At 38.2% G+C, this 23,238-nt stretch overlaps 1 protein-coding gene across 1 annotated transcript; it reads right to left on the reverse strand.

Moving 5' to 3' along the window:
* Nucleotides 1–433: 433 nt before the first annotated feature.
* LOC309804791 (26S proteasome regulatory subunit 7-like) lies at nt 434–1,904 on the reverse strand. Its single transcript, XM_082622382.1, has one exon. The coding sequence runs from the start codon at nt 1,832–1,834 to the stop codon at nt 533–535; it is 1,302 nt and encodes a 433-aa protein (XP_082478508.1). The 5' UTR covers nt 1,835–1,904; the 3' UTR covers nt 434–532.
* Between the last annotated feature and the right edge of the window lie 21,334 nt (nt 1,905–23,238).

Genomic DNA, 23,238 nt, shown 5'->3' on the forward strand with positions numbered 1-23,238 from the left:
AATATTCTGGTAATTAATCAAGCTGCGATTCAAACTCAGGTCTTTTGATTCCAGGTCTAGTTTATTTTTCCCATTATATAAGGCTTTGTTTAAATTGATATAATTTTAAAAGTACATGATACCTTTACTCACTGTGGGACAGTATTCCAACATGAAGGTTTTATTTCTATTTGCCTTTCCTTGAACCTAGGACAGTTGAGGACGACACACACACACACACACACACACACACACACACTCAGTAAATCTTCATTGCTTGGACTATCAATCCATTGTTATTTTAGCATTTCCTTCAGAGATATGATGCATCCTAAGAAACTATATTTTCAAATAGCATATTTCAGATGAATTATCTCAATGTGTGGGGGTTAGTTCCTGAAAATCTATTTCTCAGTTAATTGCTAGTTAATGTTTTTCTCTCTTTTTTTTTTCAATTTTGAAAACCATTTATTTTGTGTGTGACATGGTTATTAATAAGTCTGTATAAGGTTAGGATTCCAAAGAAAAGTGTTTTCATGAACACCTCCACGGCTCAGTTGTATGTCATGTAGCGCGGAGTAGCACTGAATTTGGCATAGGACTTGATGACCTTATTTACAGCTTCCAAGAAATCCTTCTCAGTAGCAATTTTTCGCCGTGCTCGGATGGCAAACATACCAGCTTCTGTGCAGACGCTTCTGATCTCAGCACCAGTGCTATTTGGACACAGTCGTGCTAACAATTCAAATCTGATATCTCTTTCAACGCTCATTGAACGGGCATGAATCTTAAAAATGTGAGTCCGACCCTCTAGATCAGGTAAGCTAAACTCAATCTTCCTGTCCAGTCTCCCGGGCCTCATCAGCGCTGGGTCCAGAGTGTCAGGTCTGTTTGTGGCCATCAGAACTTTAATGTTGCCTCGAGGATCAAACCCATCCAGCTGATTGATCAGTTCCAACATGGTCCTCTGCACTTCATTGTCACCCCCAGCACCATCATCAAAACGAGCCCCTCCAATAGCATCAATTTCATCAAAGAAGATAAGGCAGGCTTTCTTTGTTCTGGCCATTTCAAAGAGCTCCCGAACCATTCGAGCCCCCTCACCGACATACTTCTGTACAAGTTCAGATCCAATAACTCGAATGAAATAAGCATCAGTCCTATTAGCAACTGCCCGAGCACAGAGTGTCTTGCCTGTACCCGGTGGACCAAAGAGCAGCACACCCTTAGGAGGCTCAATGCCAAGGTTAACAAACCTCTCTGGATGAAGTAGTGGGGTTTCAACTACTTCTCGAAGTTTCTCAATCTGTTCCTTACAGCCACCCACATCACTGTATGTAACATCAGGTTTTTCCTCCACCTGCATCATGGTAACTGTTGGGTCAATCTTAGGAGGCAGTGGAATGTGAATCTGATACTTATTTCTGTCCACACCGACTCTCATCCCTTCTTCAATGTCAGTAGGTGCAACCTGATCACTGAGGTCCACCACAAACTTGGCAAACTGCTTCACATTGATAATGTACTTCGGGTCCTCCGAATCAGCATTGATTATCTTTGTGCATCTTGCAACCTGCAAAGGCTGTTCACTCTGGAGTGTCTGCTTATCGGCAGCCAAATCCCAGAGTGCTGTTGGGGCCAGGCCAGTGTCAGACTCTTTAATACCCGTGAGCTCATTAATTTTCTTGAGAAGTTGTTGAATGTCATCTTCAACCTGTTTGATTTGCCTAGAGTAAGTGCTTTGACCATAAGTTTTCAGCAAGGCAATATCCCCCTCATCCAGAGCTCGGATGGGCTTGTCTTCCTTCTCCTCTTCTTTGGTTTTCCGCTGATCTGCACCGAGGTAATCCGGCATTTTAGGAGATCCAAGGACCTCAGCTTGCTGGTTGATTACACAGCACCTTCCTGTTTTTCTCTTTTTACCACCTTAATCTGCTATCCTTTACCTGGACTCTTAAAAAGGGCCTTCTAAAGTTTCTTCTTGAATCCTTGTTTATTTGTCTATAGGAAACTCCCAATAGATAATCTTTTTTTTTTTTGTGGTACGCGGGCCTCTCACTGCTGTGGCCCCTCCCATTGCAGAGCACAGGCTCCGGACCCGCAGGCTCAGCAGCCATGGCTCGCGGGCCCAGCCGCTCCGCAGCATGTGGGATCTTCCCGGCCCGGGGCACGAACCTGTGAACCCTGCATCGGCAGGCGGACTCTCAACCACTGTGCCACCAGGGAAGCCCCCCCCCCAGATAATCTTAAAAAAATAAATTAGGTCATTTTTCTCCCATGTTTAAGCCTCCAAACCCAACTCTGCATTGCACTATCCTATTGTATTGAATAAAATCGATATTTCTCACCATTGACTAAAAAGCTTACATGATATGGCATCTCCCAAATACTCCTTTGTTTGGTCTGCTATGACAAAAATACCATAGACTGTCTTTTTCTGTCTTATATCACTTATATATGGAATCTAAAAAAGCCAAAGTCATAAAAGCAAAGAGTAGAATGGTGGTTTCCAGGGTTGGGGGTGGGGAAATTGGAAAAATGTTGGTCAAATGATATAAACTTGCAACTGGTATTGATAGATAAATAAGCCCTGGAGATTTAATGCACAGCATAGTGATTACAGTCAACAATACTGTACTATAAACTTCAAAGTTGCTAAGAGACTAGATCATAATCATTCTCACCACAAAAAAATGATAATTGCGTGACATGATAGAGGTGTTAGCTAATGCTACTGGTGGTAATCATACTGCAATATACAAATGTATCAAACAAACAAGTGTACACCTTGCACTTACATAATGTTATATTTCAACTATATCTCAATAAAAAGTACTATAGGCTGGGTGGCTTAAACACAAATATTTGTTTCTTATAATTCTGAAGTAGTATTTCCCCCAAATACTACTTAACTATTCAGTTGTAAGATCATCTTACATATCCTGGATGCCAGTCTATGTTATGTATATATCTATATCTATATCTATATATATATTTCATGAATATTTTCTCCAATCTTTGGCTTTCCCTTTCATTTTCTAATGGTGACTTTAAAAGTGCAGAAATTTACAATTTTGATGTAGTTATAATTTTTTCTTTTATAATTATCAAAATGCTATTTTTAAAATTCTGCAGTAACATGGTTTTAATTATAAATTGAAAAGCAGATAGTATGGGTATGTGATTTTGTATCTCATGCAGACTTTGGCAGTCTGGTAGCTTGTGAATATTTTCTATTTGTACTATTATTGCATGTATGAATTTATTTACGATAAATATACTTATGTGATACATAGAGAATATTTAAATTGTCAGGATTTGCTATTTCCCCATAACTTTCTCCTCTCAATATTCTGAGGACTTGAAATGTTTCCTTTCTTAGTTGGTACAAGGCCTTTGTTGAGGTGGGGGGTGGACGGGAGAGAGATATAAAGAATGTAAAGAATACAAATAATAGCCCAGGTTATTCTCTATGAGGAAGAATGAAAGAGGGCAGAGGGGTAAGAAGGATAGGGAACAATAAAGGAAGGGTGAGGACAGGAGAGAAGAGGTAAAAGGAAAGAGCAGTCACTATCAGGAATGGGATTTAGGAAAGGGAGTGTGTAAAAAATGGTTCGGAATCCTAGCTGTGTGCTGCCTCCGTCTTTAAAACAAATCAACATGATCTTCAGTGCTTTCTGGAGGTTGGTTTCTGTTTGTGTGCATTATCATACCTAGGCTGTGATATATTTGACATCCTAAATTTTCATGGAGTTTATTTCCCACTCTTTGACATCTATGTATCTTACTGACACAACTTGAGTACTTCCTACTTTTTCTCATGTCCAATCACCATAAACTCATCAATACAAGGGACTATCGTAATGCTTTTGTGATATCCAGATGACTAATCTCCCTATGGACTATAATATTATAGACATTGGGAGACTTGTCATAGCACTCAAGTAAGACAGAGTTTGAGTGTACTTCTGTCTCTCTCAGATAGAAGTGAACTGCTCCATTATCTTTGCTGTTTGATGTGGAGACAACTATTCGCCAGATCAATAGCTGTATATCAGGAGTTAGAGATGTTTTGATTTGTTCCAGGAAAAAAAGGCCCATAAAATCCAGCAGCTTTGATTAGAATTAGTACCTCATTATCTTATGATAATCAACAATCATTGTCCATGACTTATTTGCCTTTTTTACAGGCCAAACAGATTATTTAAATGGGGCAGGTGATGGAGATTACCATCTGCATGGTTATTTTAGTCTCTGCCAATTCCCCAGATATGTGCTATTGCTATTTTTTGGTATTGTTTTCATGTAGGGACAGTTCCAGGAGCTTCCACTTGGCCCTTCCTATGTATTTTTTTCCAGTTGTGGCAAAATATGCATGACATAAAAGTTACCGTCTTAACCATGTGTAGGTGTACCATTTAGTGGCATCAAGTACATTCACGTTGTTGTGCAACCATCATTACCATTCATCTCCAGGACTTTGTTCATCTTCCCAAACTGAAACTCTCTACCCATTAAACAACACCTCTCCATTCATCACTGCACCCAGACCCTGGCAATCACCATTCTATTATCTGTCTATATAAATTTGACTACTCTAGTACCTCATATGACTGGAATCACAGTATTTGTGTTTTCGGTTCTGGCTTATTTCATTTAGCATAATGTCTTCAAAGTCCATCCGTATCGTAGTGTGTGTCAGAATTTTTACCTTTTAAAGGTCATTTAATATTCCATTGTATGTATATACTACATTTTGTTTATCCATTCCTCTGTTGATGGACATTTAGGTTGTTTCCATCTTTTGGCTATTGTGAATAGTGCTGCTAAGAACATGAAATTACAAACATCTGTTCAAGTCCCTGCTTTTAATTCCTTTGGATATATACTCTGAAGTAGAATAGCTAGATCGTATGCTAATTCTGTTTAATTTTTTGAGGAACTGCAATGGAGAAGGGTTCAGATTTCTACACATCCATGCCAATACTTGTTATTTATTATTGTTTTTAATAATAGCTATCCTAATGGATGTCAGGCAGTAGCCGTTCTTAATAGCACTTACCTTGTTTGAGAGTTCTGTCATTTTCCAAGTATGTGTAATCCAAAAATATATTCAGATATGGGGAAATATAGTGTAGGTCACTGCACAGGATTTCTAGTGAGGTGAACTTGTGTCAAAATTCCAATTATCACATGGCTTCCATAAGCCCTATTATGACCTGAAGACCACAGTGATGTTTTGGAACCTCAGGTGTGTAAATTTATCTTAATAATCTCTGAAAAATTCTGAGTTTTCCACTTTTCTTTCTAAACATTCCCCCTGGAAAATTGTAAACCCCTTTGAGGTAGACCTGGTGAAAAAAAAATCACACTCTATTCTTTTGACAGTGTTGCAGCAAAGTTTCTGAAGCTGTTGTAGCCACTTGATCTCTGGTTTAGGTCTGGGCAAGGCTGTAATTTTCATTCCTGGAAAATCAATGCAGGTTTCTGCTCATTGTGCTTGAATTTTATTTTCATTTATACAGTTCAAGCCTGCTCATCAATGTAATTCCCAGTGTAAATGTGATTAATCTGTTACTGCTGGAAGTCACTTTGGGTCAAAATAGTGCCACTCTGCCCTGCTGACCTTTATGATAATTGCACTCACCTTGTTTCTCATATTAAATGCTACCACTTAACCTCTGCTACTCTGTAACCTCATATTCCTGTTAAAAGCACGGAGGCCATTTCATTGGTGCTTCCAATCCAAGAACATGGTACTCTCCATCTATTTGTATCATCTTTAATTTCTTTCGTCAGTGTCTTATAATTTTCTGCATACAGGTCTTTTTTCTCCTTAGGTAGGTTTGTTCCTAGATATTTTATTGTTTTTGTTGCAATGATAAATGGGAGTGTTTCCTTGATTTCACTTTCAGAATTCTCATCATTAGTACATAGGAATGCCAGAGATTTCTGTGCATTAATTTTGTGTCCTGCTACTTTACCAAATTCATTGATTAGCTCTAGTAGTTTTCTGGTAGCATCTTTAGGATTCTCTATGTATAGTATCATGTCATCTGCAAACAGTGACAGCTTTACTTCTTCTTTTCCGATATGGATTCCTTTTATTTCCTTTTTTTCTCTGATTGCTGTGGCTAAAACTTCCAAAATCATGTTGATAAAGAGTGGTGAGAGTGGGCAACCTTGTCTTGTTCCTGATCTTAGTGGAAATGGTTTCCGTTTTTCACCATTGAAGACGATGCTGGCTGTGGGTTTGTCCTATATGGCCTTTATTATGTTGAGGAAAGTTCCCTCTATGCCTACTTTCTGCAGGGTTTTAATCATAAATGGGTGTTGAATTTTGTTGAAAGCTTTCACTGCATCTATTGAGATGACTATATGGTTTTTCTCCTTCAATTTGTTAATATGGTGTATCACGTTGATTGATTTGCGTATATTGAAGAATCCTTGCATTCCTGGAATAAACCCCACTTGATCATGGTGTATGATCCATTTAATGTGCTGTTGGATTCTGTTTGCTAGTATTTTGTTGAGGATTTTTGCATCTATGCTCATCAGTGATATTGGCCTGTAGTTTTCTTTCTTTGTGACATCGTTGTCTGGTTTTGGTATCAAGGTGATGGTGGCCTCGTAGAATGTGTTTGGGAGTGTTCCTCCCTCTGCTATATTTTGGAAGAGTTTGAGAAGGATAGGTGTTAGCTCTTCTCTAAATGCTTGATAGAATTCGCCTGTGAAGCAATCTGGTCCTGGGCTTTTGTTTGTTGGAAGATTTTTTATCACAGTTTCAATTTCAGTGCTTGTGTTTGGTCTGTTCATATTTTCTGTTTCTTCCTGATTCAGTCTTGGCAGGTTGTGCATTTCTAAGAATTTGTCCATTTCTTCCAGGTTGTCCATTTTATTGGCATAGAGTTGCTTGTAATAATCTCTCATGATCTTTTGTATTTGTGGAGTGTCAGTTGTTACTTCTCCTTTTTCATTTCTAATTCTATTGATTTGAGTCTTCTCCCTTTTTTTTCTTGATGAGTGTGGCTAATGGTTTATCAATTTTGTTTATCTTCTCAAAGAACCAGCTTTCAGTTTTATTGATCTTTGTTATCATTTCCTTCATTTCATTTTCATTTATTTCTGATCTGATTTTTATGATTTATTGCCTTCTGCTAACTTTGGGGGTTTTTGTTCTTCTTTCTCTAATTGCTTTAGATGCAAGGTTAGGTTGTTTATTCGAGATGTTTCCTGTTTCTTAAGGTAGGATTGTATTGCTATAAACTTCCCTCTTAGAAATCTTTACTTTGCTGCATTCCATAGGTTTTGGGTCATCGTGTCTCCATTGTCCTTTGTTTCTAGGTATTTTTTGATTTCCTCTTTCATTTCATCAGTGATCACTTCGTTATTAAGTAGTGTATTGTTTAGCATCCATATGTTTAAATTTTTTACAGATCTTTTCCTGTAATTGATACCTAGTCTCATAGTGTGGTCGGAAAAGATACTTGATACGATTTCAATTTTCTTAGATTTACCAAGGCTTGATTTGTGACCCAAGATATGATCTATCCTGGAGGATGTTCCATGAGCACTTGAGAAAAATGTGTATTCTGTTGTTTTTGGATGGAATGTCCTATAAATATCAATTAAGTCCATCTTGTTTAATGTATCATTTAAAACTTGTGTTTCCTTATTTATTTTCATTTTGGATGATCTGTCCATTGGTGAAAGTGGGGTGTGAAAGTCCCCTAGTATGATTGTGTTACTGTCGATTTCTCCTTTTATGGCTGTTAGTATTTGCCTTATGTATTGATGTGCTCCTATGTTGGGTGCATAAATATTTACAATTGTTATATTTTCTTCTTGGATCGATCCCTTGATCATTATGTAGTGTCCTTCTTTGTCTCTTGTAAGAGTCTTTATTTTAAAGTGTATTTTGGCTGATATGAAAATTGCTATTCCAGCTTTCTTCTGATTTCCATTTGCATGGAATATCTTTTTCCATCCCCTCACTTTCAGTCTGTATGTGTCTCTAGGTCTGAAGTGGGTCTCTCGTAGACAGCATATATACGGGTCTTGTTTTTGTATCCATTCAGCCAGTCTGTGTCTTTTGATGGGAGCATTTAATCCATTTACTTTTAAGTTAATTATTGATATGTATACTCCTATTCCCATTTTCTTAATTGTTTTGGGTTTGTTATTGTAGGTGTTTTCTTTCTCTTGTGTTTCTTGCCTCGAGAAATTCCTGTAGCATTTATTGTAAAGCTGGTTTGGTGTTGCTGAACTCTCTCAGCTTTTGCTTCTCTGTAAACGTTTTAATTTCTCCAGCAAATCTGAATGAGACCCTTGCTGGGTAGAGTAATCTTGGTTGTAGATTTTTCTTCTTCATCACTTTAAATATGTCCTGACACTCCCTTCTGGCTTGCAGAGTTTCTGCTGAAAGTTCAGCTGTTAACCTTATTGGGATTCCCTGTTGGTTATTTGTTGATTTTCCCTTGCTCCTTTTAATATTTTGTCTGTGCATTTAATTTTTGATAATTTGATTAATATGTGTCTTGGCATGTTTCTTCTTGGATTTATCATGTGTGGGACTCTCTGTGCTTCCTGGACTTGAATGACTATTTCCTTTCCCATATTAGGGAAATTTTCCACTATAATCTCTTCAAATATTTTCTCAGTCCCTTTCTTTTTCTCTTCTTCTTCTGGGACCCCTATAATTGGAATGTCGGTGCCTTTAATGTTGTCCCAGACGTCTCTGAAGCTGTCCTCAGTTCTTTTCATTCTTTTTTCTTTATTCTGCTCTGCAGTAGTTATTCCCACTATTTTACCTTCTGGATCACTTATCTGTTCTTCTGCCTCAGTTATTCTGGTATTGATTCCTTCTAGAGTATTTTTAACTTCATTTATTGTGCTGTTCATCATTGGTTGTTTTCTCTTTAGTTCTTCTAGGTCCTTGTTAAATGTTTCTTGCATTTTCTGTATTCTATTTCCAAGATATTTGATCATCTTTACTTTCATTTTTCTGAATTCTTTTTCAGGTAGGTTGCCTATTTCCTCTTCATTTGTTAGGTCTGGTGGGTTTTTACCTTGCTCCTTCATCTGCTGTGTGTTTTTCTGTCTTCTCATTTTGCTTATCTTACTGTGTGTGGGGTCTCCTTTTAGCGGGCTGAAGGTTCGTAGTTCCTCTAGTTTTTGGTGTCTGTCCCCAATGGCTAAGGTTGGTTCAGTGGGTTGTGTAGGCTTCCTGGTTGGGGGGACTAGTGCCTGTGTCCTGGTGGATGAGACTGGATCTTGTCTTTCTGGTGGGCAGTTCCAAGTCCTGTGGTGTGTTTTTGGGTGTCTGTGGTCTTGTTATGATTTTAGGCAGCCTCTCTTCTAATGGGTGGGGTTGTGCTCCTGTCTTCCTAGTTGTTTGACATAGGGTGTCCAGCAGTGTAGCTTGCTGGTGGTTGAGTGAAGCTGGGTCTTGGCATTGAGATGGAGATCTCTGGGAGATTTTCGCCGTTTGATATTATGTGGAGCTGTGAGGTCTCTTGTGGACCAGTGTCCTGAAGTTGGCTCTCCCACCTCAGAGGCACAGCACTGACTCCTGGCTGGAGCACCAAGAGCCTTTCATCTACACGGCTCAGAATAAAATGGAGAAAAAATAGAAAGAAAGAAAGAGGAGAAAATAAAATAAAGTTAGATAAAATAAAATACATGTATTAAAATTAAAAAAAATATTAAGAATATAATTTCAATAAGTAAAAAAAAAAAAGAAAACAAACGGACAGAACCCTAGGACAAATGGTGAAAGCAAAGCTCTACAGACACAATCTCACATAGAAGAATATACATACACACTCACAAAAAGAGGAAAAGGGGAAAAATAATATATCTTGCTCCCAAAGTCCACCTCCTCAATTTACGATGATTCTTTGTCTATTCAGGTATTCTACAGATGCAGGGTACATCAAGTTGCCTGTGGATATTTAATCCGCTGCTCCTGAGGCTGCTGGGAGAAATTTCCCTTTCTCTTCTTTGTTCACACAGCTCCCCGGGTTCACCTTTGGATTCGGCCCTGCCTCTGCATGTAGGTCGCCTGAAAGCGTCTGTTCTTCGCTCAGGCAGGACGGGGTTAAAGGAGGAGCTGATTTGGCAGCTTTGGCTCACTCAGGCTGCGGGGAGGGTGGGGTACAGATGCGGAGTGCACCTGCGCCGGCAGAGGCCGGCGTGACGTTGCACCAGCCTAAGACATGCCATGTGTTCTCCCCGGGAAGTTGTGCCTCGATCACGGGACCCTAGCAGTGGCGTGCTGCACAGGTTCCCGGGAGGGGAGGTGTGGAGAGTGTCCTGTGCTCGAACATAGGCTTCTTGGTGGCTGCAGCAGCAGCCTTAGTGTCTCATGCCCGTCTCTGGTTTCCACACTGATAGCTGCGGCTCACGCCTGTCTCTGGAGCTCCTTTAAGCAGTGCTCTTAATCCCCTCTCCTCATGCACCAGGTAACAGAGAGGGAAGAAAAACTCTCTTGCCCCTTCGGCAGGTGCAGACTTTTCCCTGGACTCCCTCCCGGCTAGCCGGGGTGCACTAACCCCCTGCAGGCTGTGTTCACGCCACCAACACCAGTCCTCTCCCTGCGCTCCGACCGAAGCCCCAGCCTCATCTCCCAGCCTTGCCCGCCCCGGCGGGTGAGCAGACAAGCCTCTCGGGCTGGTGAGTGCTGGTCGGCACCGATCCTCTGTGCGGGAATCTCTGTGCTTTGCCCTCTGCACCCCTGTGGCTGCACTCTTCTCTGCGGCTCCGAAGCTCCCCCCCTCCGCCACCCGCAGTCACTGCCCGCGAAGGGGCTTCTAGTGTGTGGAAATCTTTCCTCCTTCACGGCTCCCTCCCACTGGTGCAGGTCCCATCGCTATTCTTTTCTCTCTGTTTATTCTTTTTTCTTTTGCCCTACCCAGGTACGTGGGGAGTTTCTTGCCTTTTGGGAGGTCTGAGGTCTTCTGCCAACGTTCAGTGGGTGTTCTATAGGAGCAGTTCCACGTGTAGATGTATTTCTGATGTATCTGTGGGGAGGAAGGTGATCTCCGTGTCTTACTCTTCCGCCATCTTCTCAAATCTCCACAATAGTTCTCGTTTTGTAACAATTAGATCAGTCCAAAAGGGAGATAGTGAATTCCTTATTCTGTGAATTTAAGAAAAGGCTTTTTCTTTTCCTCCAGGAGTCATAGATGTTGTATTGAATATAAGCTTTAGCTGGAACATCAAGCCAGTGCTTTTCACGTTTTCTTTTAATGGTTGTGTTCGGTGTTTTTAATCGGGATCGGTATGGAGCCTCACTCATGGTAGGTCTGCAGTATTTATTTACTTCTGCTGTGAATTCACGGCATTTATGTTTATCGATGGTTCTTGATTCATGGGATGCTTATTATTTTCATGTAATAAAAAACAGATATTAGGCACTTTATGTATGTTGCATCTGGGTAATTCCCAACTGCATTGTTTATCATCAATGCAAGTGTCACATTACCTGAGATACCTTCTCCAGCTCTCTCAGTCAGACCAACTGGATGCCTTCTCTGTTGCCTTTAGAACTTTGGGAAATTCATACGTACACAGAGATCTGATAGGCACACACACATCTATACATATAAACATGCATGTACATGTATATATATCCACCCATGTAAATATTTTACTTATTCTTTCTTTCAATAAGTTTTTTTCATATTTGTTTGATTTTTAACAACAATAACAGAACCCTACAGGGTTAAGCATAACATAGGCAGACTTAAAAGCAGAGTGTGAATATCTTAAAATTAACATACTATAAAGATGGAAAATATTATATGAAAATTGAACAAAGCAACTTGATAATTCCAAAATAAATGCTTAAGAATTATGTGACTTCCATAATACAACTAAATAACACTTTCATATATGTACAATAACGTTTTCTGTTTCTCTAAAACAAACAAAAAAAGGATTACATGGCTTCCAATAAATGTGTCCCTTGGCTCTTTTGTTTTTCGACTTAAGTTTTATTTGGAGCAAAATGAGCACTGCAGACCGAGAGACAGCATTTCAGACAACTCTGAGAAGCTGCTCCGAGTAGGCAAGGAGGGGAACCAGGTTATATAGAAGTTTTGTAACAAAGGGCAGGTAGTCCGAACATCAAAAGATTATTGTTAATTAAGGAAAACCAGATATCTCAAGTTAAGGAATTCAGTGCTTTTCTGTCTGAATCACGTGACTATACTATGCACACCACAACTTTTGGCCAAGCTATCAAATCCATATTAGGGCTTTGTTTGCTTCCTTGATTGTTTATATATCCATAGCTATTTCCGTGTTCTTGCCAAGTTCCAGCTTGTGTTACACTTACATTTCTTTAAGACTTTTGAATAGTATTACCGTGTCGTTAACAATAACTCAATTTCAGCTTTTCTATCAAAGGTTGAAATTGAGTTATTGTTGATGACACAGTAATACTTTAGAATAATATTTCTTATGGAATCAGGAAAGCTGAAATTGAGTTATTGTTGATGACAAGGGAATACTATGCTAATAAAAGACTAAAAGCACCCTGCATCCTTGATATAAATTAAAAGATAGATCAAATGCCTTCGAAGAGAAAAGTCTACCCTCTTTCCCTGAAATACATAAGAAGAAATACTATCTACTAAGGAATGTGAAAGAGAGATTTTGATTTGTAATGAATATATCATTTTGGAAGTGTGCTTTGGTATCATTAAGTATTCATTTATTTTCTTACTGATTTACTCAGCCCCCATTATTTTCTGCCCTATGCATTACCCCATGTCAGATGCTGAAGTGGAGAGGGGTGATAGCAAAGACGAATTGAGGAAAATGGAAATTAACAGTGTACCAAAGAAAACTTAAAGGTCTGCAGAAAATCGTAAGGACATCTGGAAGAGGTGGTCGCTTGCTCTGGCTTGAGGGAGCTGGAGAAAGCATTTCAGGTGAGGCCATGCACGTCTTGGTCCAAACATTGCAGTGTGACTTCACCAGGTGAAAAGGATAGGTATTCCTAGAAGACACACTAGAAATCACAGAGTGGGGAGAGGAAATCAACAGCAACAAAAATATAACAGTGCATTAGGCAATAATAAAAGTTTTCAAAATGACTAGTCATAGGGTTTGGGAAGAATTGCAAGACAAGGTGACTAACAAAAGAGATAGGACCACACTGTATAAGTTTTTGTTGTTGTTTGCTTCATAATTCCTAAAGAAAATGGCAGAGTCAGCCAGTACAGTAAAGTGTAATGTTTACAGTCAAAGAAGTCTCAAGGTAGGGTAAGAAGCAACAGTAGAGCTCTGGTCTGCAGTGTCATGCATTCCAACTGCCTTTTCTGTGCTTTTTGTTCCATTTGTGCTCTCTGCAAGTCACTTAGTGTTCTTATGTTATCTTCTGCGTTCCCTCTTCTTAAAAACATCCAGCAAAACCAATTCGGCCTAAGGTGTAGAGCCCCAGAGTGAGGGCCATGCTAAGCCACAAGAAATGACACAGATTATGGAATCAGGATTATTAAAGAAATATCACTGGGGAGAAATAAGGTCGTGTCTATGCTAATTACCGACATCCAAAGGGAGTATGAACTCCTACGTTTTACTCAGTGACATTACCTAACACACATTTCTACAGTGAGGCAGGAGGAGAGGTAATCATCCTCAGAGATGTAGTTGTGAACATATTCTTAGTTCTAACACACCACTCCTACTTGTCCTGCTCTCCCAATTCACTTGGCCACATGACTTGTTTTGACGCTACAGGCCATTGGGTACCAACCATCACGGATTAGTCTGTAAATATGTTTTCTACTTTAGATGCCTAATTTTGCATTCGTTATTTGCTTTGTTCCCTTCTATGTCCAGTCACTCTCCTATCTATTTTCTCTAGTCTCTAAAGACTTGACAGCAAATTTATGGTAATTAAAATTTTATTTGATTTTTATTACTTCATAAATTTAACTTACATATCACAACAAAGTGCTTTGTGAGCAGAGTGGAAGGTCATTGCAATAAGGAAGTTGAGGGGCACTAAAAAGAGATTTTGTGGAAAACGTAATGTTTAACCTGGATATACCTATAGGTAAGATTATAAGGTGGCAGAAGAGGGAGTGTCAGGCAAGAAGTTTGGAAGCCAGTAGGATTAGGGGTATTTAAGAATGTCATAACCAGGTGGCTTGAAACTGTCCTAAAATGCAATAATCAACCATTGTCACTGGTTGGGTTCTCTGGAAGTAGATGTTGAGGATGGGGTGGGGTGTGGTGTGCAGAATATTTAAGAAGAATCAACACCCAATGAAAGACAGAAACAAGGATTGCCTCAGGAATAAAAATGATAAAACTTTTAGAAATTATTAATGTAAGCCACTGTTAATAGCCTAAAAGAGACATGATACTTTTGATTATCCCAGTATTTACAGAAAATGGCACATGACACCATTTAACACCCTTTCATTGTAACCAGAACAACAACATAAATTTCAGCAGACTAGAAATGAAAAGATACTTATTTTAACTTGATAAAGACAAAAGTCAAAAAGCAAAACAAAATAAACATCATACTGGAAGGTGAAGGGTTTACACCGTTTCTTTTAACATTGGGAACAGGAAAAGAATGCCCACTGTCACTGCTCTATTCAGCGTTGTGCTAGGAAGCCTAGCTAAAGTAGTAAGACAAGAAAGGAAACTATCATGTATAAGAAGTATAAAGGAGGAAACAAAATCATTATTAGCAGTAGAGAAAATAGTTGTCAACATGGAAACAAAACTCTAAACAAAGTTTTGAATTTCAAAGACAGTTTAGCATGTTTGCAGGATATAAGAATATTACCCTAAAAATCGACTGCAGTTACATATCACAGCAACAAATTATTAGGAAACATGAAGACATCATTTACAGAAATATATAATGCCCAAGAATAAATCTAAAAGAATATGTGTTTATGTCCTTTATGGAAGAACATTTTCAAATTTTATTGAAAAACATTGGATAAGTCCCAAGACATTATTAACAGAATATCAGTTTTCCTCAAATGTGTCTAAATACCATTCTAATAAAAATCCCAAAGGTGGTACTTACTTAACTGGCAAGAATATTCCAAAATGTATATGGCAGAAATAGGGCCAAAATAGCCAAGAATACAATATTTTTAAGATGTTAGTTCAAAACAATTGTGATGAATAAGAACAAAGTTGGGAATGTTACCCCAACTGATTTTGACTTAGTATAATCCTGTCAGTATGAGACGTGTAAATATGGATATGTAAATCACTGAAAGAGAATAGAGTCCAGCATTAAATCCACACCTAAAGGGAGGGTCGTTGATTTTCAACAAATGTGCCAAAGTGATTCAAAGGGGAAAGACATATTTTCAATAAATGGTGCTAGAACAATTAGATATACATATGCAATAAAATGATCTTTGACTCTTACCTCAAAGCATATATGAAGAAGAACTCAGAATGGATCATAGACCTGAATGGAAGAGCTAAAACTATAAAACTTGTATAAAAAATATGAGAAGATATTTGTAGTTCTGAGTTTTAATATAGACTCATAAAAATTTTTATTGATATATAGGACACAACATATTAATAAACTAGATTTTGTTAAATTTAAAAGCTTTTGCTCTTCAAAATACACTGTTTAGGAATTAAAAAGACAAATCACAGACTGAAAGCAAATACTTGTAAAACATATATTGGACATAGAATTTATATTCAGGATATGTAAAGAAGACTTGCAGCTCAGCAATAGAAGAAAAAATCCAGTAAGGAAATTGGCAAAATATTTGTATAGAAACTTCTCCATAGAGGAAATATATAAATAAATGGTAAAATAAGCCTTTTTTTTTGAACCTGTAAAACACCAATGGTCATTTTTTTTAATGTCCTATTTTTAAAATTTTTGAAGTGTGAGTGTGGTGTGAAGGTATGTCTGGGTGTGAATCTGCACCTGTGCCCTGCAGTGTGAAATGTGAGGAGAGACATGGAGGGGGAGAATGAAGCCCAGGGACTGAGGTCCACTGGAAAGACCAGCAGCCTGGTAGAAGCCATGCAATTTAAGATAAACAATAAGGGAGGGGAAATGGTTGATGACAGAAATAAGGAGGGACTGGGAGAAGTATGAGAATATTTATAACCTGATAACTCAGAAATAGGAACTATGAAATGTCGGTTATGCAAAAAGGGGAACTCTGAATTACCAACTTCAGCCTTGACCAAGGTCTTATTCCTCCTCCCAGAATTAAAATACAGATTTTCTTTCCCTTTAGAGATACCTGAGTAATGGTGGCCTAGTGACTGTAAATAAATTAAAATATTTTCTAATTTCTGAAAAGTCATTGACAAACTATAGTGACTTCAATAAAAACTAAAAATATCTAAAACAAAAATGGTATAGACGACAATATTTTGCTTCAAAAATTATACTATATTATTTTTATCATATTTAATTTTCCTTATAAAATTGATTAACCATTTTCAATTTAAAATTTTCTATTATGCATATGTATAAATATATTTTGAATACCATTTCTATGCTTAACTTATTTACATAAATCATGAAAAAATAACTGTTTGTATAAAGATATAATTTAATATCTGGTGGGAAGAATAGATATGTAGCTGAAGATCTTTCTTGCGGGTTACATTATGTATGGTCTCTGGATACGAATGTGATCTCCAGAACTTTTTCTACATTGGATGAATACACCTAAGGACTTGCTTGACCACCTCACATATATGAGTATTTGTAGATACCTAAATGTTTTCTGTTTGAATCAGGATAAATAGAGCTGAATTTGTTTTAGGTTGCAGAATTTCTCCAGCATAAAATGGGGCTAACCTCCTTCAAATCGCTTGTTTTTCAATTTGGACATACATGAATAGGCAGCATTATCTATGTATTTCATTTGAAATACCCTAAATGCTTCAATCCGATATCAGTGCTTAATTTTCTCTCTGAACATCTGTCTAATTTTATAGTGAACTGAGCTAAAAAAAGCACAAAAGGGGACTTCCCTGGTGGCGCAGTGGTTAAGAATCCGCCTGCCAATGCAGGGTACACGGGTTTGATCCCTGGTCTGGGAAGATCCCACATGCCACGGAACAGCTAAGCCCGTGCACCATAACTGCTGAGCCCACATACCACAACTACCGAAGCACGCACACCTAGATTCCATGCTCTGCAGCAAGAGGAGACACTGCAGTGAGAAGCCCGTGCACAGCAACAAAGAGTAGCCCCCCGCTTGCCTCAACTAGAGAAAGCCCTGCACGCAGCAATGAAGACCCAACACAGCCATATATCAGTAAATAAGTAAATAAATAAACAAAACAGAAAAAAATATAAAGCACAAAAGAAGTAATACTTATGAGCAGAAATCCTAATGGATCATGATTTTCCACCAAAGAGACTAAAATATGTCGTCAGTTGAATACACTACTCAGTAGGAGCAGTGTACAGTAATTCCACCTCTTCTTCATCTGGGTACAATTTCTGAGAACATTATTCACTTGTTCTTTGGATGTAGTGAACTTTTACCTCTTGAAAATTTGCTTCACATTCTCCAGGTCTGAGGATGCATGATGATGAAGAAACGAGTAAGTATTCCTTTACCCAGCTCTGTCCAGAGCTGCTGCAATATCGATGCACAGACTGTACAATGAAAAGCATGCACAGCCATACACAGCAGCCCTGCAGCATCACCCCCGTTTTCTTCCTTCATCTGTGGAAATCTTCAGGAAGCCAAGTGTTGCCATAACTGTAGCCTGTTGCCTCAGCTTCTTTGCTAATCAGAGACCAGACCACCACCACCAAGCTCTAAAGTGGGTGGGGCTGGGCTGTTCCTTTCTGCTCTGTATCGGAGCTGTGGAATTTGGTTCCAAGGAAAGAGCTCTGTCATGAAAATAAGCTCTTCTTCCAATCATTCAAATGGGAATTTCAAAACTTGGACTTGAAAGGAATTCCAACATATTCTAATCAAGATCTCTTCTCTGTCCAGATCCTCTCTTTTCCTATGCAGCAAATAAACATTCTGACCCAAATGTTCCAACTTGCTAAAGAATTCATATGATGGTATGGGACTGACCTCCAAATGAATGTAAGGTGGTGTATTTTCACCACTTGCCATGCTTACTCAATAGAGTAGGTACCCAATGAGATTTTTAGTTGTATATGTCTTGGCCTCTACTGGACTAGTTTGAGCCTTAGCATCTTTTAAAATTCAATAAAGTCTAGAATAAGGACACTCAGAGCATCTCTGCTGTTTTCAGTTTTGCCCACTACTTTCTTTGGTGACAACAAGCACTCATAAAGTGTATCTCTCTTTAATATTCATGTGTGTTAGAAATGAAAAAAAGAGATCTGTGTGTAATGTGTGTGATCCTTGTATCTGAAGTAAAAACTCAAATTTATCAGCTAAAGATGTATTTTCCTAGCACCATTTTGCCCATTGAGATGGTATGGATACATTTCTTTAAGCGCACCAGTGATAAATGATGGGCAGTGACAATGACTTGAGATCAACTTGTTAGTTGAAGATCTGCCTAGAATGCCTGGGTCAGAGGGCTCTCACACTTTCTCTTAGATCTTTCACCTGCTCTCTGGTGCAGTTCAGGGGCCTTTTCTCCAGCTTGTCCAGCACTCTGAGCCTGCATCGACTCTCTGCAGGGTGCCATAGACACAGAGGTAAACCCAGTCCAATCCATGATTTCAAGAGAATTTTAGGAGAAGTAAGCATGCCATATAATACATGCCTTGAAAGAGGTATGTCTCCAATGCCAGAGAAGTTAAAAACAAGAATCTCATTTTCAGGTAGGGCAATAAGAGGAAAGCTACCTGGAAGAAGTGACATTTAGGCCAACCTTTAAATGTGGGTATGATTTTAATGGGCAGAGAAGCATAGGGGTTCGTGCGACAGAGAGCATGACATTAGCTAATGTGTGGAGGAATGTCTGGGGCTAATGTGAATAGTCCAGTTTGCTTGATGAGTGGAGCAAAATATAAGGCAGGAATCAAGAAAGTTGAGCTCTGGAGAACCAAGAAAGTTGAGATCTGAATACAAATTATTGAGGAACAGGGATGTGATGTAACTGGGTTTTAGCAAACTCGTCAGAAGATGGTTTTCATATGGGATGAGTAGTAAGAGGCTAGAGGTGAGAAGGCCTGGTAGGAGGTGAAAGGTGAGAAGGGGATTTATAGGAAGGATGATGCATAGACAGATGGCTCTAATAGTCTTAACTAATTAATTAATTACTGCTGAGCACTGGGGATATGTGCTGAGCAAAAATTCAGTCTAATACAGTGGGAGAAATTAAATAATCCCACATCTGAGCAGAATCACATCTGTGATGAATACTTGACAGAAGCAATTTGACTCTAGGAGGATTTCAGAACTTGGGGGAGTGATTGGCAATATTATATTTTGAGCCCCAGATAATGTCACATTAAGAAATTTGGGTTTTGTCTTTTAGACTGTGAAAAACCACTGAAAATTTTGGATCAGAAACTAAGATTAAGAAAGCAGCCTTTCTCTTGGTCAATGTGGTCTTCTTTCTACAGTTGGGGTATTACATTATATACACCATGAAATTCTGGAAACAATCAGAGATGGTCAATCCTGTATATGCCTCTTCTACCTTGAGTTGATGTTCAGTGGTCATTCAGTCAAATGCTTTTTAAAAGAATACTTCTGTTAAAACTGCAGTAATTCATTCAGAACAGTATAGCAACTGTACTTACATTATAGTGCCTTGGATAATTAACGGATTCTGCCTTTCCAGCGTTGTGTTGTTTAATTTTCTGGAGTTATTTTTGGGCATATCTGGTTATTTTTTCTCAGGTTAACATAAAGTCAAAATGAAAATAAGGGCCTCCCTGGTGGCGCAGTGGTTGAGAGTCCGCCTGCCGATGCAGGGGATACGGGTTCGTGCCCCGGTCTGGGAGGATCCCATATGCCGCGGAGCGGCTGGGCCCGTAAGCCATGGCCGCTGGGCCTGCGCATCCGGAGCCTGTGCTCCGCAACGGGAGAGGCCACAACAGTGAGAGGCCCGCATACCGCAAAAAAAAAAAAAAAAATAAAAAAATAAAAATGAAAATAAGTCAGGAGAAGCATAGTGACCTTAAAAACTGTGACTTTAAAAAGTACTTTGTGACTCTTATGAAACTTCTATCAAGGATTTTTATCTATTATGTTGATCATTTTTTACTGTATAGGTCCAATTTAAACACTTCCTTTAAAATTTATTGCCAAAAAAACTTTCTCTCAATTAACATATAGTTGTAGTTTTTGTTTCTAAAAATCAGTATTCTCAATTGTTTATCTTAACTTCAAAGAAATTGAGGATCTTTTCTTTATAGTGGTAAAATATGCATAACGTAATATTTATCATTTAAACTGTTCCAAAGTGTGTAATTCAGTAGCATCAAATACATTTGCAGTGTTGTGCAATCATCACCACTATATCTGAAACTTTTTTGTCATCCCCAACAAAAACCTTGTATCAATTAAACAATAATTCCTCTTTCCCCTTTAACTCTATTCTACTTTCTGTCTCTGTGAATCACCAAATGATTGTTGTTTTGTTATCTGGATAATTTCACTTAGCATAATGTTTTCAAGATACATCCATGTTGCAGCATATATAAAAATTTCATTTCTTCTTATGACTGAATAATATTCCTTTGTATGTATATATCACAATTTGTTTAGACATTCCTTTGCTCAAGGACACATGTTATTTACACCTTTTGGCTATTGAGAATAACTTGGCTATGAACATTGGTGTACATATATATGTTCAAGTCCCTGCTTTTAATTCTTTTGAATGTATACCTAGGAATGAAATTGCGGGTCATATGGTAGTTTCATGTTTAGTCTTTTGAAAAAACAACAAACTGTTTTCAACGACAGCTGTACCATTTTACATTCCCACCAGCAACGCACAAGAGTTCCAATTTCTCTACATCCTTGTCATCACTTGTTTCCCTTTTTTTTAAAACCCATCCTAGTAGGTATAAAATGCTATCTCATTGTAGCTGTGATTTGCATTTCCCTAATGACTAATGATATTGAGCACATTTTCATGTGCTTATTAGCCATTTGCATATGTCCTTTGAGAAATGTCTATTCAAGTCCTTTGCCCATTTTTGAATTGGGTTATTTGGTGTTATGGAGTTGTGGGAGCTCTTTATATATTCTGGATATTAATCCCTTATCAGATGTTCTTTGCAAATATTTTACCCCATTATTTAATTATTATTTATTTATATATTTTGATAGTATCCTTTGGTGCACAAACATTAATTTGATCAAGTCCAATTTATCATTTTTTTCTTTTGTTACCTGTGCTTTGGTGTCATACTCATTAGGTCATTGCCAAATCCAATGTAATGAAGACTTTAAAATTGTTTTCCCTGAGTTTTACAGTTTGAGCTCTTAAATTTAGATCTTTGATCCATTTTGAATTGACCTTTGCGTTTAATAGGAGGTAAGGGTCCAACTTCTTTTGCATGTGGATATCCAGTTTTCCCAGCATCATTTGTTGAAAAGACTTTCTTTTTCCCATTGAATGGTCTTGGCACCTTTGTCAAAAATCAATTTACCATACATGTGAGAGTATATTTCTGAGCTCTCTATTCTATGCCAGTGGTCTATATGTCTGTCCTTATGCCAATACCATTCTGTATTAGTTACTACAGCTTTGCAGTAAGTTTCAAAGTCAGGAAGTATGAGTCTTCCAGTTTTCTTTCTTTTCTGTAGGGCTGTTTTAGCTATTTAAAGCCCCCTAAAATTCCATTTTTGTGAAAAGAACTATTGGTGTTTTGATAGGGATGACATTGAATCTGTAGCTTGCTTTGGGTGGTATTAACATCATAAAAATATTAAGTCTTCCTAGCCATGAATATAAATATCTTTCCATTTATTTGTGTCTTCTTTAGTTTCTTATTTATTGATTCATTTATTTTTTGGCTGTGTTGGGTCTTTGTTGCTGCGAGCCGGCTTTCTCTAGTTGCGGTGAGTTGGGGCTACACTTTGTTGCAGTGCGCGGGCTTCTCATTGCGGTGGTTTCTCTTGTTGCAGAGCAGGGGCTCTAGGCACGTGGGCTCAGTAGTTGTGGCATGCGGGCTGTAGAATGCAGGCTCAGTAGTTGTGGTACATGGGCTTAGTTGCTCTGCAGCGTGTGGGATCTTCCCGGACCAGGGATCAAACCCCTGTCCCGTGCATTGGCAGGCGGATTCTTAACCACTGCACCACCAGGGAAGTCCCTTCTTCAGTTTCTTTCAGCAGTATTTTGTAGTTTTCAGTGTACTTAACCACTGCACCACCAGGGAAGTCCCTTCTTCAGTTTCTTTCAGCAGTATTTTGTAGTTTTCAGTGTACAACTCTTTCACCTGCTTGCTTAGATTTACTACAATGTATTTAATTCTTTTAGGTGCTATTATCAATAGAATTGTTTTCCTAATTTTTTTTTTTGCCTTTTTTATTGCTTGTATTTAGAAATGCATCTGATTTTTGTGTGTTGATCTTGTACTCTGCAACTTCGCTGAATTTATTAGTTCTAGTAGCTTTCTACCTGGTGTATTCTATATATTGGATGGTGTCATCTGCAATAGCTTTAGCTCTTTCAATTTTGGATGCCTTTTATTCACTTTTCTTTTCTGATAGCTCTGGTTAAAACTTCTAGTAGAATGTTGAATAGCAGCAGTGAAAGTGGGTATTCTTGTTTTTGTTTCTTATCTTAGGTGGACAGATTTCAGTCCCTTACCATTGACTATAATGTTAGCTGTGGGTTTTTGTAAATATTTTTTAATATGTTGAGGGATTTTCCCTCTATTTCCAGACTTCTGGAAGCTTTTTTTTTTATCATGAAAGTTTGATTTTGTCAAATGCCTTTTCTGCATCAATTGCATCAATTGGGATCATCATGTGGTTTTTTTTCCTTGTTCTATTAATGTCACACATTACATTGATTAATATTCTTAAGTTGAATGACTCTTACATTTCAGGAATAAATGGTATTTGGTCATGGTAAGTAATTATTTTAAAATGCTGTTGGATTCAATTTACTAATATTTTGTTGAGGACATTTGCATCTATCTTCATAAGGGCTGTTGATCTGTGATTTACTTTTCTTGTGGTATTTTTTTTCTGGCTTTGATATAAATTAATGCTGGATTCATAAAATGAGGTAGGAAGTGTTCCCTCCTTGTCAGTGATTTGGAAGAGCCTGAGAAGGATTTATATTACTTCTTCTTTAAATGTTTGGTAGAAT

The sequence above is a fragment of the Mesoplodon mirus genome (genome assembly GCF_964341445.2).
Source record: "Mesoplodon mirus genome assembly, chromosome: 1".
NCBI lineage: Eukaryota > Metazoa > Chordata > Mammalia > Artiodactyla > Ziphiidae > Mesoplodon > Mesoplodon mirus.